Source organism: Oxyura jamaicensis, chromosome 9, assembly GCF_011077185.1.
Source record: "Oxyura jamaicensis isolate SHBP4307 breed ruddy duck chromosome 9, BPBGC_Ojam_1.0, whole genome shotgun sequence".
Classification (NCBI taxonomy): domain Eukaryota; kingdom Metazoa; phylum Chordata; class Aves; order Anseriformes; family Anatidae; genus Oxyura; species Oxyura jamaicensis.
In genome coordinates, this window is record NC_048901.1 from 7,739,480 (window position 1) to 7,753,853 (window position 14,374).

General features: G+C 36.8%; 1 protein-coding gene across 7 annotated transcripts in view; it reads left to right on the forward strand.

Moving 5' to 3' along the window:
• PER2 (period circadian regulator 2) overlaps window positions 1-14,374 on the forward strand; it is a 49,908-nt gene that overhangs the window by 11,508 nt on the left and 24,026 nt on the right. For 5 of the 7 annotated variants that reach the window (XM_035334444.1, XM_035334445.1, XM_035334446.1 and 2 more), the window contains 6 exons: window positions 5,700-5,967; window positions 6,515-6,583; window positions 9,585-9,739; window positions 10,152-10,273; window positions 11,926-12,127; window positions 13,654-13,705. In XM_035334444.1, coding sequence (XP_035190335.1) covers window positions 5,711-5,967; window positions 6,515-6,583; window positions 9,585-9,739; window positions 10,152-10,273; window positions 11,926-12,127; window positions 13,654-13,705 — 857 coding nt within the window. In that variant the 5' untranslated portion in view covers window positions 5,700-5,710. Of the gene's footprint in view, window positions 1-5,498; window positions 5,968-6,514; window positions 6,584-7,060; window positions 9,186-9,584; window positions 9,740-10,151; window positions 10,274-11,925; window positions 12,128-13,653; window positions 13,706-14,374 lie in introns of those variants that run through there. The other 2 variants (XM_035334450.1, XM_035334443.1) reach the window with 2 other exon arrangements.

Sequence of the window (14,374 nt, forward strand, 5' to 3'; positions counted from 1 at the left end):
ATTGCTAAGCCCTCAAGTAAACTCAAGTCCAGACCATGAGGAATGACTCCTATTGATCCTAACGCGGTTACTGTCCCCTATCACTGACATGACTAAACTATATTCATAAACTGTGGTGTGTCTGTTGGTTTGTTTTTGAATATTGCTAAGTTCACTTTAATGGCAAACTTAGCACATCCCAAGACTGACAGTTTGCCTCCGTTCTTGAATTAGTTCATTCTGGCTTTGGATTTTTACACTTCAGTTCTTTAAAAGCTAGTATGCATTTAAATGCTAGACATTATTTTTTCTGTGGGGGGAGAAAAAAATGAAAGATCTCTGAAAGTAACCAGATCTGTGCTGAAACAGGACTTTGTTGAAGGGTCAATTTCAAAAGAAACTTGCTTTCTTTGTATCCTACAGTGCTGACCCAAGTTCTTCAGAGGTTTTTCAAAAGCACAAAGCCATTATTTCTTCAAGCATTTGCCCATACACATTTTGACGTGTTCTTCTGGTATCACAGAAGTTCGGGCTCTTTCTGTTGTCTTATGGTGGGAGTAGAGCTTTTCTGGCTAATGAGCCAGAAGACGTTTTCTGCACATCCAGCCTGGCCTATGTTTGTTCTTGGTGCTCGGTGGAATTATATTGCCATTTTCATACAGCATCAGTGTCTTCAGAGCTCTAGACTTTGACAGAGCGACTCCAAGAGGTTTGCTCTGTCTAGATTAATAGAATGTTTTGGTTTTTTTTGAGCCATTTATCTTAAAATCAAGCTTAACTGGTGCCAATTTAAGATTAATGGAAGTTTTTATTCAGAGAGCCAACGTAACCTTCCTTTAGAAGCTTAGAAAGACGTAGCAGAAAGTAAAGAAAGAAAAGCAGGGTTAACTTTATTTCTAAAGATCAAACCTAAGAGAGCTCTCCCTCTGTCCCCAAGTGACAGTCTGCACTTGTTACAAACCTGGTGTGGTGTGCAGGTAGCTTCCTCAAGCTGGGTAACAGGTGAGGTCCTCAGGCTGCGAGCAGGCTTGCTCTTACCTCTTCATTCTCATCTGGTTATTGACTGGAAATTTATTCAGGCATGTAAGTGGAATGAATATGTGCAATTTATTTCAGAATTTTGACTGAGATGAGTTTCAAAGCTAATTAATCTCGTGGGGCTGACTGACCCTCTGTACTCCTGGATTGTTTGCATGGTGCTTGCATATGCATGCAGATGTTCTTTGCAAGGTTCTCCTCAGTCTGCTAGTAAAGTCTAGCTAGCGCCAACAGTCTGTTCTTAGCCTACACCATGTTCTTTGCCTGGCAATTTAGGTAATTGATTTTCTCTTTTTCACAGCTATTCCAACCTCCTAGAGAATCTCTCCTAATTGGTCATACATATTATTGCTACTTCTTGGAATCTGTTATTATTTATTATACAAGCTCTTGGATTAGAAACAATCGTCTTCCTTCTTCCATATGACCCAACCTCCACACCTTTCCCTATGCACTTACAAATTTTCTTCATTGGGGATTTTCTTAAGGGGTCCTTCATGATACTGCAGTCAGAGATGACTGGATTGAAATACTGCCTCTCCTTGCACAGTTCTGTACTAACTGTGGACCTAGCTAATGTCTGTTTCATTAGGGAGATTGCAGCATTGCCAGTGAGTGCATCAGGGCTTTCCCCGAAAACCCTTGGAAGTGTCAAAGTTTTTTCTTGTTCCTTCCCATTTATTCTTTCTGTTCCTTACCCTGTTACATATCTATGGTATGGAGGCTTTTGAGGTATTGTTTGAAACAAATTTTCTGCAAGACTTTTTTTTCCAGTGACATTAATGTTCCAGTCCTGGATTAAAAATACCAGGAGTTGAGATAACTCCTCTCAAAACATGCTTTTTAAAGGAAGGTCAAGCCTGTCTCTTCTTCATCAATGGGATACTTATTTTTATCATCGTTGTCCTTGGGCTCCAAATTGCAGTCAGTGTAACGTATCTGTGTTGTTCCTACATAACTACTTACTGTGTGCAAACCTGCAAAAGCTCTGGCGGGTAGCTAGCTAGAGACAGATGTCACACAACATAAGCATTTCCTCACATAAATTTTTGTCAGGAGTCAAGAGGAAGAAAATTCATATTTCCTGTAGACCAGTACCTAGTTCTTCTGTTAGTGATTCTCTTCATTTGAACACATTGCTTTAAAGTAAATAAGCTCTTGTTCAAGGAGGCATGTGAAATTCCTCAAAAGCCACTGCAAAGCTTCTATATATTCTTGAGAGCACTCCTCTCCCACCTAAAGAAGCTCTACCGAAATTTGCTACAGATACCCAGTGAAGCTAGCTTAGATGTCAGGGAAAGCAGAGAAAACGGATGACATTTGGAGGTAGAAAAAATTGCTCACCTCAGAATTTCAAACCATAAACCTCAGCATTCTACCTATGGCACAATTTCATTGACTCTTAAACTTCCAAAGATTAGAGAGAAGACTTTGGGGAAAGAAAGCTTGTTCCTAAAATAAATAAATTGCAGGCAACTCTTGAGACTGAGAATACTGCATCATTTATAATATTCTTTGGCTTCAGAAATCCAGAGAGAAGGTTTTGCGCGCTTACTCATATACAAAATGTTTGCATTTAGAGTAGGAAAGCTGTGGTATAATCTTTGCCCTTCTCATAAATAGTGCAAGTTTTCAGACTTATGCATTACTGTAATATTGGACTATTTACCTGTGAAGTATTTAAGGCTGTGCTAATAGTTTGCCTTCTGGCAGGTCATGGTTAGGAATCTATCAATAGTGACGTATATAGCTTTCTTTACGGGGCTTAAGTATATAGTAGCCAATGTGTCTCTTTGAAGAGCATTTTTTCAGAAAAAGATAAGCAAAGCCCCTACATTAGTCAAAAAATACTGTATGAGGAATGCTAGATTTCACCTTAAATACCTGAGTGACACTGGGTATGCATGAGTAGTAAGGGCCTTCTATTCAGGTAATGCCTTGGATGTCTTTTTCCATCCATGGAACATCATGGTGGGGTTAGACTGTATTTTTGATGTGCATAAGGCATTTACTTGAAATGGGCAAAAGGCTGCAGATGGGTTGTCAAGCTCACCTTAAACCTTACAGAGAAGGTCAAAGGCCGTCCCACTGCTGGCTGAATAGTTTGCTGGAGTACATTTACTCGCTGAATTCTCCATAGAACTTCACAACCTCAGTGCCCTCTGAGCAATATTCATACAGATGGCACATAAGTGGCTTCTTAAGAGTGAGAATGGTTTCTTAAGAGTGTTTTTTTAACCAGGTGGATGCTCATATTTATACAATACTTGCAGCAGTAAGAGCATTTACTGGATGGGAATGGATTAACACTCTATAAAATGCTCCTTATTTGTACGTTAACATGAGTTTTTTTCCTTATGTACTGCCTGTTTGGTATTTCCCCAGTGCCACCTTGTATATTTACTCTTAATTTAGTCTTTTCAGTCACTAGCACAGAAAGCTAGTTGTATAGTTACTTGTGATGCTGTAGATAGCAACATGGGTGCCACTGACCTACAGCACCTCCAGTCGGGCTCATAACAAGCATGGGTATTAAGAGTGGACTCTAGACAGGGACAGAGCTTCATTAAAATGTGGAGGTAGGTAAGACAAGTGAAAATGTGAGCTTTTATCTACAGCAGAGGTTAAATTGGAGATGAAACGTCTGATCTAGTTAATCATTGGCCACCAGAGTTATGTGCCGTTGTGAAATAATACTGGAATTTCATCTAAGTAAATACTGTTACTGCATTTTCCAGTTCTGTAATTTCTGAGACAGAAGTGGCTTACTTAATCCAGAAAAAAAACTGTTAGTGCACTAAAGCATAATTTATTGTCTGTGCACTGCTGTTGAGTGCAGCAGCATAACTGGATGTCTACATACTCTGGGTTAGCAGACCTGAAGTGAATAGATGCAGTAGTGAGATGCTGGTGTTTTCTTTTACCTGAAGTTTTTTTTACTGACTGTAATGGATATCTAATAAGATCTTGTTGGGAAAATATATACATATTATATATATATATATATATATATATATATATATGTATTTTACATATTATATATATAAGTGTATAGAAAGATACTAAGTATATCACCATTGCTGATAGCTTAAATAAATGTCCCTAAACTATACTTCATCTTTGAAATGAAAGTAGATATCTTGCATATTTTTCTAGCCAAGGAAGGAGGAGAACAGTATTTCTTCTGAAAAACTTCACATAAATGTAGAGTATCTGGAAAACAGCAGTTGGGAGGGTAAGAAAATAGTTTTGATGCTTACTAGGTGGGAGGGAAGTAGAATCATAGTGTAATTTAAATGAATATTAAGTTAGCCAGTAACAGAAAACTTTAAAATATTGTGTTTAAAAGCAAGTTGTTGTAGTTAATACTAGCAAAACTTAACTGCAGGTTTTCTTATTTCCTGTTATAGTAGTCATTGGTCGTTAAACTATTCCAGTGGTTTATTAGTCAACAACTGCAATCTTGAATATTTTAAAGGAAGAAAGGAGGGAACAAAAATGGTTCTGTTCTTTTAAAACAAGATTTTTTTTTCCCTGATGCTGAATTACAAAATTCAGAGGATCTTAATTTGTGGTTTTGAAGCATTGTTGTCTGTAGGTTGTTGAACTAGATGAGGATATGAGTCAGATTAAATACCTCTATTTTGTACATGAAGATGAACTCCTATCTAGTACTTCTCCTTTGGCTCTTAATGTTAGTCTGTTTACTCATTAAGTTCCTTCTACACTTCAATTTTGAGCCTGGAATTTGCTTTAAAAGCAGGGAGGGTTTTTTTTGTTTTGCTTTAAGTTTGTATTTCTAAACAATGCAGAATCTTTTTTTCCTCAATTAGTGGTAGTCAGATAAAATTATTCTCTGGCTTATTTGTATCTTAATTTTTGCTCTTGATAAATTTTGTTTATTCCCAGTGTATGTTCAATCTGCCTGTGTGGCTTTTATACAGACAAAGAACTGAAGAACTGGTCAAAATGGCAGAAGTAATCTTTGCAAAAAACAAGACTATGTATTTAAAAAAAAAAAAAGGCAAACAAATGGGAGAAAATTGCAATCAGTTAGGAATTCCTGATGTCTGAATGGTCTTCTTGTTTACCACAGTAAACTAGAAGTCAGCAAAATGGTTTAAGTGAAAATAATAAAACGTTCTTTAATAGCTATTGTCCAAATTTAGGCAGTAAAACTGTGAAGAGTTAGGTAGGAAAATAGCAAGCAACTGAATATTTGAACTTCTAAGGAGTTCTTCAAGTTTATTCCACTTCCTCTTTCTGTGAATTTTCACTAAAATAAATACTTTTTTATTCTAATACTAATGTATGGTGTTCGGTTTGCAATTATATATAACTTAAACTTTTAATTGTTGAAATGCTGAGTGTGTTAACAGTGAATATCATAAATTTCATCAGTCAGTAAGAACTAGTTTATCAGCAAAAGCAAACAAGAAAATAGTTTTGTTTTGTTTTTTCTTCCTTCCCTTCTTCCTCAGATTTGTGGGTCTGTACTTCCAGGCAGAATTTGTACAGACAGAAAATTCTGAATGTGGCTTGACTTGATCTTGGCAGTGTTTCTAATGAGTGTCCCATGGACAGTATCAAGTTCAGGGGGTTCTACTCTAGCACTGAGGAGCAGAACCCTGAGCAGTAACCTGGTATCAGTGAACGCATTTCTTCATTGTTCTCTTTAAAAGAACAACAGAAAATGAGTGAGTATTCTGGACTTGCAAGTAGTCATAACCAGATGATTGCTGAAGATTCAGGAATTCAGACAAAGCCTGAACACTCTCATGAAGTTCTTCAGGAAGATATTGAGATGAGTAGCGGATCCAGTGGAAATGACTTCAGTGGAAATGAAACAAATGAGAACTACTCTAGCGGGCATGATTCTCATGGCCATGAATCTGATGAAAATGGGAAAGATTCAGCAATGCTCATGGAGTCTTCAGACTGTCATAAAAGGTAGTAGTTGGTATTAAAGTCCACTTGTGTTTGTGTCACTGAAAGCTTTTTCCATTTGAATCTAATTTCCAAGTAATTATTGTATAAAGTGTGTCTTCAGATTGAGGCTTAGTGTTCTTTTTCCCCTAGTTAACCTGTGTTTTTTATAATGTAAATTGTGTAATTCATAAAGAGCAAGTTTCTAGTGTTTCTCAAAGCCAGCTTAGTTTGTATGTTTTATCACTGCTTGTTTGCTTGGTTCTATTTATATGTTCTTTTGGTAAACCAACTTCTACAATTATATAGCAAAAAGCGTCAGCCTCTTTTAACAGTCAGGATGCAACTGTGCTATTTTAATCTTTTAAAAAGCTTAGTGTACAGAGCAAAGCTGGAGTAAGAAGAACCTTCTTAAAAGTCTAACAGGTATAGTTTCCATTTGTTGTACCAAGCAGAATGTTTGTAAATTTCTTGTTCTAGACAGCCAGTCATGAATAAGAAAATGTAAAGCTGAAATGAAATAAGTGTTATGTTAAGTTTACTCATATTAATGTATCTCTGTTTGTTCTAGTTCAAGCTCAAATGCATTTAGTCTGATGATCGCAAACTCTGAACACAATCAGTCTAGCAGCGGATGCAGGTAAGTAAATACGCATGTATTTTCAGTAATTTGCTTGTATGTGAGGCCAAAGTCTGAAAACTAAGTAGGTGGGGTGTGTTTTTTTGGCTAAACCTAGAAGAGTACATGTAGGAGATAGTCTGGTCCTGTCTTTGATTCTCTTCCTGTCCCTAATCGGCATCATGTCCTCTTAACTACTCGGTTGAATTAGAGCTTTTTGTAGCTGTTCCATGTGAGCTGTGTGATGACTTGAGAGGTTATCTTACTTTGTTTGGATTTGGTAGCCTAACCTCCATTTTTTTTGTGGTTCACTTCAAATACAGTATTTTTTTTTTTTTGAGGCTTTCCTTTAAATTTTCTGCTCTTCAGATTTTAGTCTGAAGCCTTTGCCTGGGAAAAACCTAGTAGCATTTCAAAATCAGAATTCACCCATTGAGTTGGATGTGTTCTGATGTCCAGCAGCCATATGATCTGCCTCTCCTGTGTTCCATTCGCCAGGATTCAAGCTTCAAGTCTGTAAGGACAGACCAACATCAGCTGCAGGAATACCTCTATATGAACTCTGCTTCTGACCCTGATAGCCTTGAGAAACCTGATGGCATTGAAGGCTCAAATTTGGACACTTCTGAGTGCCCTACTGTACTTGCTTATTTTTTTTAATGAAGTCAGCCTCTGATCAGGACACCAGAACCTGATCCTAGGCAGATCAAGGAATTTCTAGCTCTAGCATGCTGATGTTAAGATCCCTATCTACATGTACCTGCCTGAAAGTGTTTCTACCTGATGCAGATCCTAAAGAAGTGGTAAATTAAAATCACACCTTTGCACCATTTGGTGCATGATGAACATACTGTCTGCCTTGCAGACACCAGAAGAGCTTGTTCCCTGCTGTATCTTCAAGTGGAAATTGTTCTGGAGTTCACTTTTTGCTCAATATCAAGGACAGAGTGAACCAAAAGCATTTCTTAATCATCCTTTCCCACTGACTCAGTTTTCTTTACTGCAGGATGTTGGAGGGCTACTTATCTCAGTTTGATAACCTTTTTTTTAAACCTTTATTAATAGCTCCCTGCTCAGAAATAAATGTGAATCCAGATTGTACAGTATTTCCCCAGCTGTCAGGCACAGTACTGTACAGAGCAGAATTTGATCATCTTCTGGGAACGGGAGGCTCATGACCTCAGTTGACTGAGGATACCTAGAGAATGGTCTTGAAAGGGATGACTAAATTAGGATGAAAACTTTAGGGTTAGTCTTTGATTCAAAGACTACTAGGCTTTGGATTCAGTGTTGGCACCACTCAACTACCTTTTCCTGTCCACATAAAGCAAAATGGAAAGCTCTTATTTTTGTGTAATTCACTGATTCTTTACCCTGCAAGCCAAGCCTTTTCTGTGGCTTTCTACTGTGCCTAATCCTGTGTATCTTCAGGAAAAAAAAATATATATATAACTGATTTTTTCCAAGGAGGCCAGTCTTCTGTATTTGTGGCTACTATAGGCTAACTTGGAAAAGTTTATTTTCTTGCAAAATATTCTGACCACGTTGATTGAAGCATGCCCAAAAGCTACGAAAACCACACTATGCTCTGTTATTTTGCCTTCTTTCCCTTTCTCTTCCTCCCTGCTCCCAGTGTAGTGTTCTTCTGTTAACAAGACACTGATTGCATCAGTTGAAACTGTCAAGCCACACTGATTTTAGTGTACAGGGTGAACGTGAGGTTTCCCAAGGGAGTACTATGTTATTTTCTCTTTTCCCTTGCCTTTATTTCTCAATATAAAATGGCCAATGATTCAGTGAATGATATGTTTATCATAGTGAGTTATGATGTAAACAAGAACTATGACTACATATTCTAGTACAAGCCAGCTTTGTTGCTTTCTAAGCATTTTGGGTGAAATATACCCAACACCTGTCAGATGAGTTGCTCTCCCTGAAGAACTTTTCAAAATTCTCAGAAAAATATTCAGAAATCCCCTTGAAAAAGTTACTTGGAGGCTGAAGCCACTTTATTGAGCACTTCGTATAGGGCAGCACAGTTGTCAAGGTCATTGTTTCTGCAGGGGTCCTTAGGGTAACCTTGTGGAGAGTAACAGCCAAGAAAATTGTGTAGTAATACAAAAACTTCCTTTTGATAGGAAAGAATTGCTTTTTAGGAAGATTGAAGGACAGGTCTCGAATCCTCTAGATTGTTGTGACTGATTCACTGCTTCCTACCCACCTGACCCACCCATCTTTTGTCATCTTTCCTGTCCTTTCTCCCCCCTCCTTTTCCTTTTTGACTTTTGTCAGCATTTTTAATTGATGAGGAGATCAAGAACTGCAAAGGAAGGCAGTTTTCTGACATTAGCACTGATTATCACTGTAGTTTGACCTTCTGCACTGAGACAATACTTCTGAGCATGCACTTAAGAAATGTGAATACAATTTCTGTCTCCAGCTGCCTCCTGATTCTTCACCTTTCATATTTAGTCAAGTTTCTTTATCTTACTTAATGTATTGCCATGCTTAACTGGAATACATTTTTTCCAACCATTTCTCCATTTGTTTTGTTAACTTGATGCTCTCCCACTGCCATTCCCTTTTCAGGGACCTTTCCTATGAGAACCTGCTCGAACAGGAGGTGAAGACTTGAGTGGACCTCCTGCTTCTCTACTTTGAAGTCCATGAACATTTCTGAGAGTTTGAATTTGAAAGGAACTAAGGGATATACCACTAAAAAGGGGGAGGGAAACTTGTGCAAAAAAAAAAATCTCTGGTGTTTGGGTATATAAATGTGTTTTATAAACAGATGGTATATCTTACAATAAAAATTCAGGTAGTGGTAAATCTTCTATTTTAAGTGATTCTAGCTAATATAAGAATTACTACAAATTCTGAATGTTTACGTAGTGGAAAAGTTAATGTCTAGCTTCGCAAAATTAGGCATGTGACAAATGTCAGTGTGTTTGGGTTTCTATGAGGATGGTGTGTCACTTCAAGCATTTGAGTGACTTTTTATTATTTGTCTTTAATGTTACAGTAGCGAGCAGTCCACTAAAGCCAAAACACAAAAGGAGTTGTTGAAAACTTTACAAGAGCTGAAAGCTCACCTTCCTTCTGAAAAGCGAATTAAAGGCAAATCTAGTATCCTAACAACGTTGAAATATGCCCTTAAAAGCATTAAGCAAGTTAAAGGTAATCAAGTATGACACTGCTTAAATAAGTATGACCTGGGTAAAATTAAACATTTAAGTAAGAATTTAAATGTGATTGTCTACTTACAGCTAAGTTAGTTTGAAAACCTCATTAAGCAAATACATGTCTTCCCGTTTGTGGGTTGTTAACTTGGGTTCCTTTGGGATTTAAAGGTTTCTAGTAGATGAATATATTATGATGCTAACGTGGGTATTTTAAGGTGGGTAAATGTGTATGGGTTACTGATAAGGAAACTCCACTGTAGAACAACTAACTTGAAATAGTACCTGGACTTCCCAACTGCCCATTCTGTGCTTATGCCAAAAAAACACTTGTTCCGTTTATTGCTTCCAGACTATTTATTGATGAGAGCTTAAATTCTGACTATAAACTGTTTAATGTTCTCATGTAGCCAATGAGGAGTATTACCAATTGTTGATGATTAATGAATCCCAGCCTTCTGGACTCAACGTGTCATCTTACACAGTGGAAGAAGTTGAAACTATAACCTCAGAATACATCATGAAAAATGCAGTGAGTATGCTGACACAAGCCTGCAGCGTGCATGTAGAATGTTTTCTAGAACTGGCATGCCTTCTCCTTACAAGGTTGGAGTTCCTGGCTAGGCCAAAATCTAAAGTAGTTGGCTGTTACCTTCAAGTGTATGTTCAGTAGAAACTTCAAGCTTCACTTTTATGAAGTAAAGACTTTTGCCAATAGCAGCTCAGTTACAGCTTTTTTCTTTTTTCTGACAGTTAGGTGGGAAATAAGTGAAAATTCTTGATCTTCTGACTCATACCTCATGCCTGGAGACAATGGTGTGATATATCTCAATATCCACACGATGCAGTGCAGTGTGAAATGTGTAAATCATTAGTTGTCATTTTAGAATAGTGGCCAAAGTGTGAGGGTATCTCTGTCCAAAGTTTAGTCAAGGCATATGGTGAGTGTGTTTCAGCTAATCCTTACAGCAGGGGTTATTTGATGTTTCAGCAGTTCTTCTTGTTAACAAGACTTAAAATTGTGACCAAAGTGTTTGAACCATTGTGTGTTGTTGTGTCTTCTTCTGTGGTATCTGTCTGGTCTTTGCAACTGTTACAGGCTTATTCTATGATCTAGTGATACTGTGTCTTCTCTTTTAGATGAGAACTACAATGATCAATGTAGTTTTTAGCAGTAATGATTATCACAGTCATCAGAATGATTATTTTCCCCATTCTAAGTGTTCTATGTTTATTATGGAGTCTTAAACAATAATTACATCTAAGCTTACTAGCCTATCTTCCACTATTTTTTCTGAAGCCTATGTCTGAATGTATGCAATTCTGAAATTAATAAAGTTAATGAAGAGATGGGGGATGTTCCCTACCTTGATGTAGGTATTTTTTTGTTGTACCTATGAATAATAAAGGTTGCCTATAGGGTAAAACAAATAGGCAATGTAGAGTAGAACTGAGAACTCCAAATATCATAAACGTTGCTCAATTGATGTAAAACATGAGTTTGAAAAAAAGTGTTCTGACGACAGTTCTTAAGTTTGTATATAGTAATACTGGATTGAGCACTGAATGTTGTGACGCAGGAAACTTCTGTGTTGAGGAAAAAATACAACATGGAATGATGCAAGTGGAATTTGTGTATGGTTGTCTGGGGCTCTTTTTTTCACCTGTCTGCTCATTACTTTATCAAGTGGCATAGAGCACTTATTTTCATTATGTGGTGAATGGATAAAATAAGGCAAACAACTTTTCTCAGAACAGCTAAATTTCATGGGTGTAAAACATTCCTGTGATGCTTTCTTGAAACCAAAATGTGTAGTTTTAAAGTTGAAAGCTCCTCACTTCTTAATTTGTAAGTTCTGAATCATAAAATATGAATCATAAAATATTAGGCAACAATGACAGATTGGTTTAAGGCATGTAACCTGACAAGATCCTAGTGCAGTAATCTTACTGCATAGTTCAAAAAGTGTGCTGTATGCATCTGCTTCACAAGGACATTAAATTTATTTTACTGTCCCCTAAACAGATGTGATTTAACTCTTTATTCTGTTTCCTTAATTTTTACTTTGAACTTATTAATGCTTTTATCTTGGTGTCCTGTTTTATCTTACTGTCTAAATAATATATAATGGTTTGAAGAATGTGTTGTTTTTTCAACTGTCTAAATTTGAGACTTCCTTTTAGGATATGTTTGCTGTAGCTGTTTCTTTAATTACTGGGAAAATTGTCTACATCTCTGATCAAGCTGCTTCAATTCTTCGCTGTAAGAGAAGTTATTTTAAAAATGCCAAATTTGTGGAGTTCCTGGCACCTCAGGATGTCAGTGTTTTCTATACTTCTACTACCCCATACAGATTGCCATCTTGGAATATTTGCAATAGAGCTGGTGAGTGGTCTCAACAGCAGATATTTCTCTGACCTTCCTTCAGTCATGCAAATGCAAGTACTTAAACTGATTTTTGTAATATCCTTTCATCCTTCTCCATCACTTCATGGGAGTACAACACACGTCACTAGAACATCTCTGAACAGTGTGAGGTGTATAACATGCTTTTATGAATTGCCAAAGCTTGTCTGTTGGCTAAAAGTTTTTTGATTGCCACTGTTCATTGGTTCCTGGGGCCCCTTTTATCCAACTGATGATTGAAAGCAAAGAAGGTATTCATGCTGAACGTGGATTTGTTTTCAACATTTTCTTGCAATCAAGTGACCACAATTTTTCTTTAAAAAAAAAAAAAAAATACTCCTTAGATATAAGGAGCAAAATGTTTTTGTCTTTACTTTTAAAATATGTATGATTTGAGTACTGTACACCTTGATTGCTGTGTAGGAAGATGTACTTCAGCTAACGTCACTGCAGTAACCAAGTGTAATTGTATATCTGTTCTTTTAGCCTTAGGAAAAAGGATGTCAGGCATGCTGATGGTGAAGGATTAGACTTCTTAGGGCACTTGATATTTGTTTGTGTGAGGGTTGTTTTACTTGTGCAGTGACAGCTGTTGTGAATTGAGAAATAGCTGCCAAATATTTTTAAGGAAACACTTGAAATTCAAAGTCTGCTCTAAATATTTGAAATTCCAATCCCTGTATACTAAGTCTATGAAGTTAAGACAGAGTGAACCATATTCAACTTGAAAAACAATAATAAATGTATACCAAGTACGTTAAACAGGGCAGAAGAGACCTTGTGAAGTCTCTAGTCCAACGTCTGGTTCAAAAAAGGTTCAGTTGTGAACTTTGACCATGTGATCCTCCTTGTGCATGTTACTCAGTTATGCAATCTGTTTTTCCTGAAACATTTTTCTCTAGTTTTATTATGTTTATTATAGATTCATATTTCAAAAATGCAGTAGGTAGAACTATATACTTTATTCCATGTATTGGCAGCCTTAGGTAGTGCTTAGAAGTATTGCATATTGAGGCCTTTGAAAGACCAGACCTTGGCTACTCTTGAAAAGGAGGGAAATAAGCTTAATAGGGGAGGGGAGGAAGGCTTTGCTTTAAATAAATAAATAAAATAAAGTTGGGGTTTTGCTGGGGAGTGGGGCTAGGCAGAGGGAGGTTGGCAAAAGTATTTGATCTTATAGCTGTCCTTTCTAGGAAAGAGGTCTGGTTTTGGGAGGTCCTGGAGAATCAAACTTTTTTGATCAATGGTGTAAATTAGTGAAAAAGCTGACAAGTAAACAGTTCAAACTGGAGAACTGTTTAGATATGTTTTTGGCAGAAGACTTTAAGAAGCAAGCAGCTGTGATTCACACACCAGCCTCAGAAAAGCATTAAAAAAAAGGCTTTGGGGGACTTAAAATTTTTGATGGATTCAGACTATATTGCTTTTAATCCTGTTGGGGAAGAGTTATTGTTTTAAATGTCATAACTTCATAGTAATTTGTTATAAATATTTAATATTTCTAGAGTCTTCCACCCAGGATTGCATGGAAGAGAAATCTTTTTTCTGTCGCATCAGGTAAAACAGTACTATAATGAGACTTAGTGTTATGCTATGAAACTGCATTACATACGTATTAGACTTTTATAAGAATCATATGTTGTGCAAGTTTTGTATTTTTCCATAACGTGAACATAAGGTAAAACACATATTTGTCCTCTAGTCATTTAACTTCCAGAAGCTACACAGGAAACTAAAGTGGTGGCAGGAAGTTGCATCTTAGAAGTTAATCAGTCTGAATATTGACCTTTTACACTGTGAATGGAGCTGATATGATATCTCTCACAGCTGCAGAAAGTCTTTACTTCAAGTTAGTTAATCTATTCTGTTCAGCATGTGCCACAAATCGTCCTTCATTCTAGAAGACTAATGGCAAATCTTGAATTTATCTCAGATGTTCAGTATAGGTAGATGTATGAGAGTAACATGGTTTGTCTTTATTGCTGTCACTAGATGCTATATAGTTCTTTTTGTTTTCCTTCTTGCTGCCTGTTGCCTCTCTGGTAACATTTATGGAAAGAGAAATTGTGGGTCCTATTAGTAACTTCTGGAGTAAATAAATGCTTATAATTAAGATATGAGCGTAGTTGTAAACAAATTAGAACGTTCCACTCCAGAGAGTTGGACTTACTGTAAAGGTACTACTGATGTTGCTATAGACTTCTTTTCTTCTAATTAACTTTGATT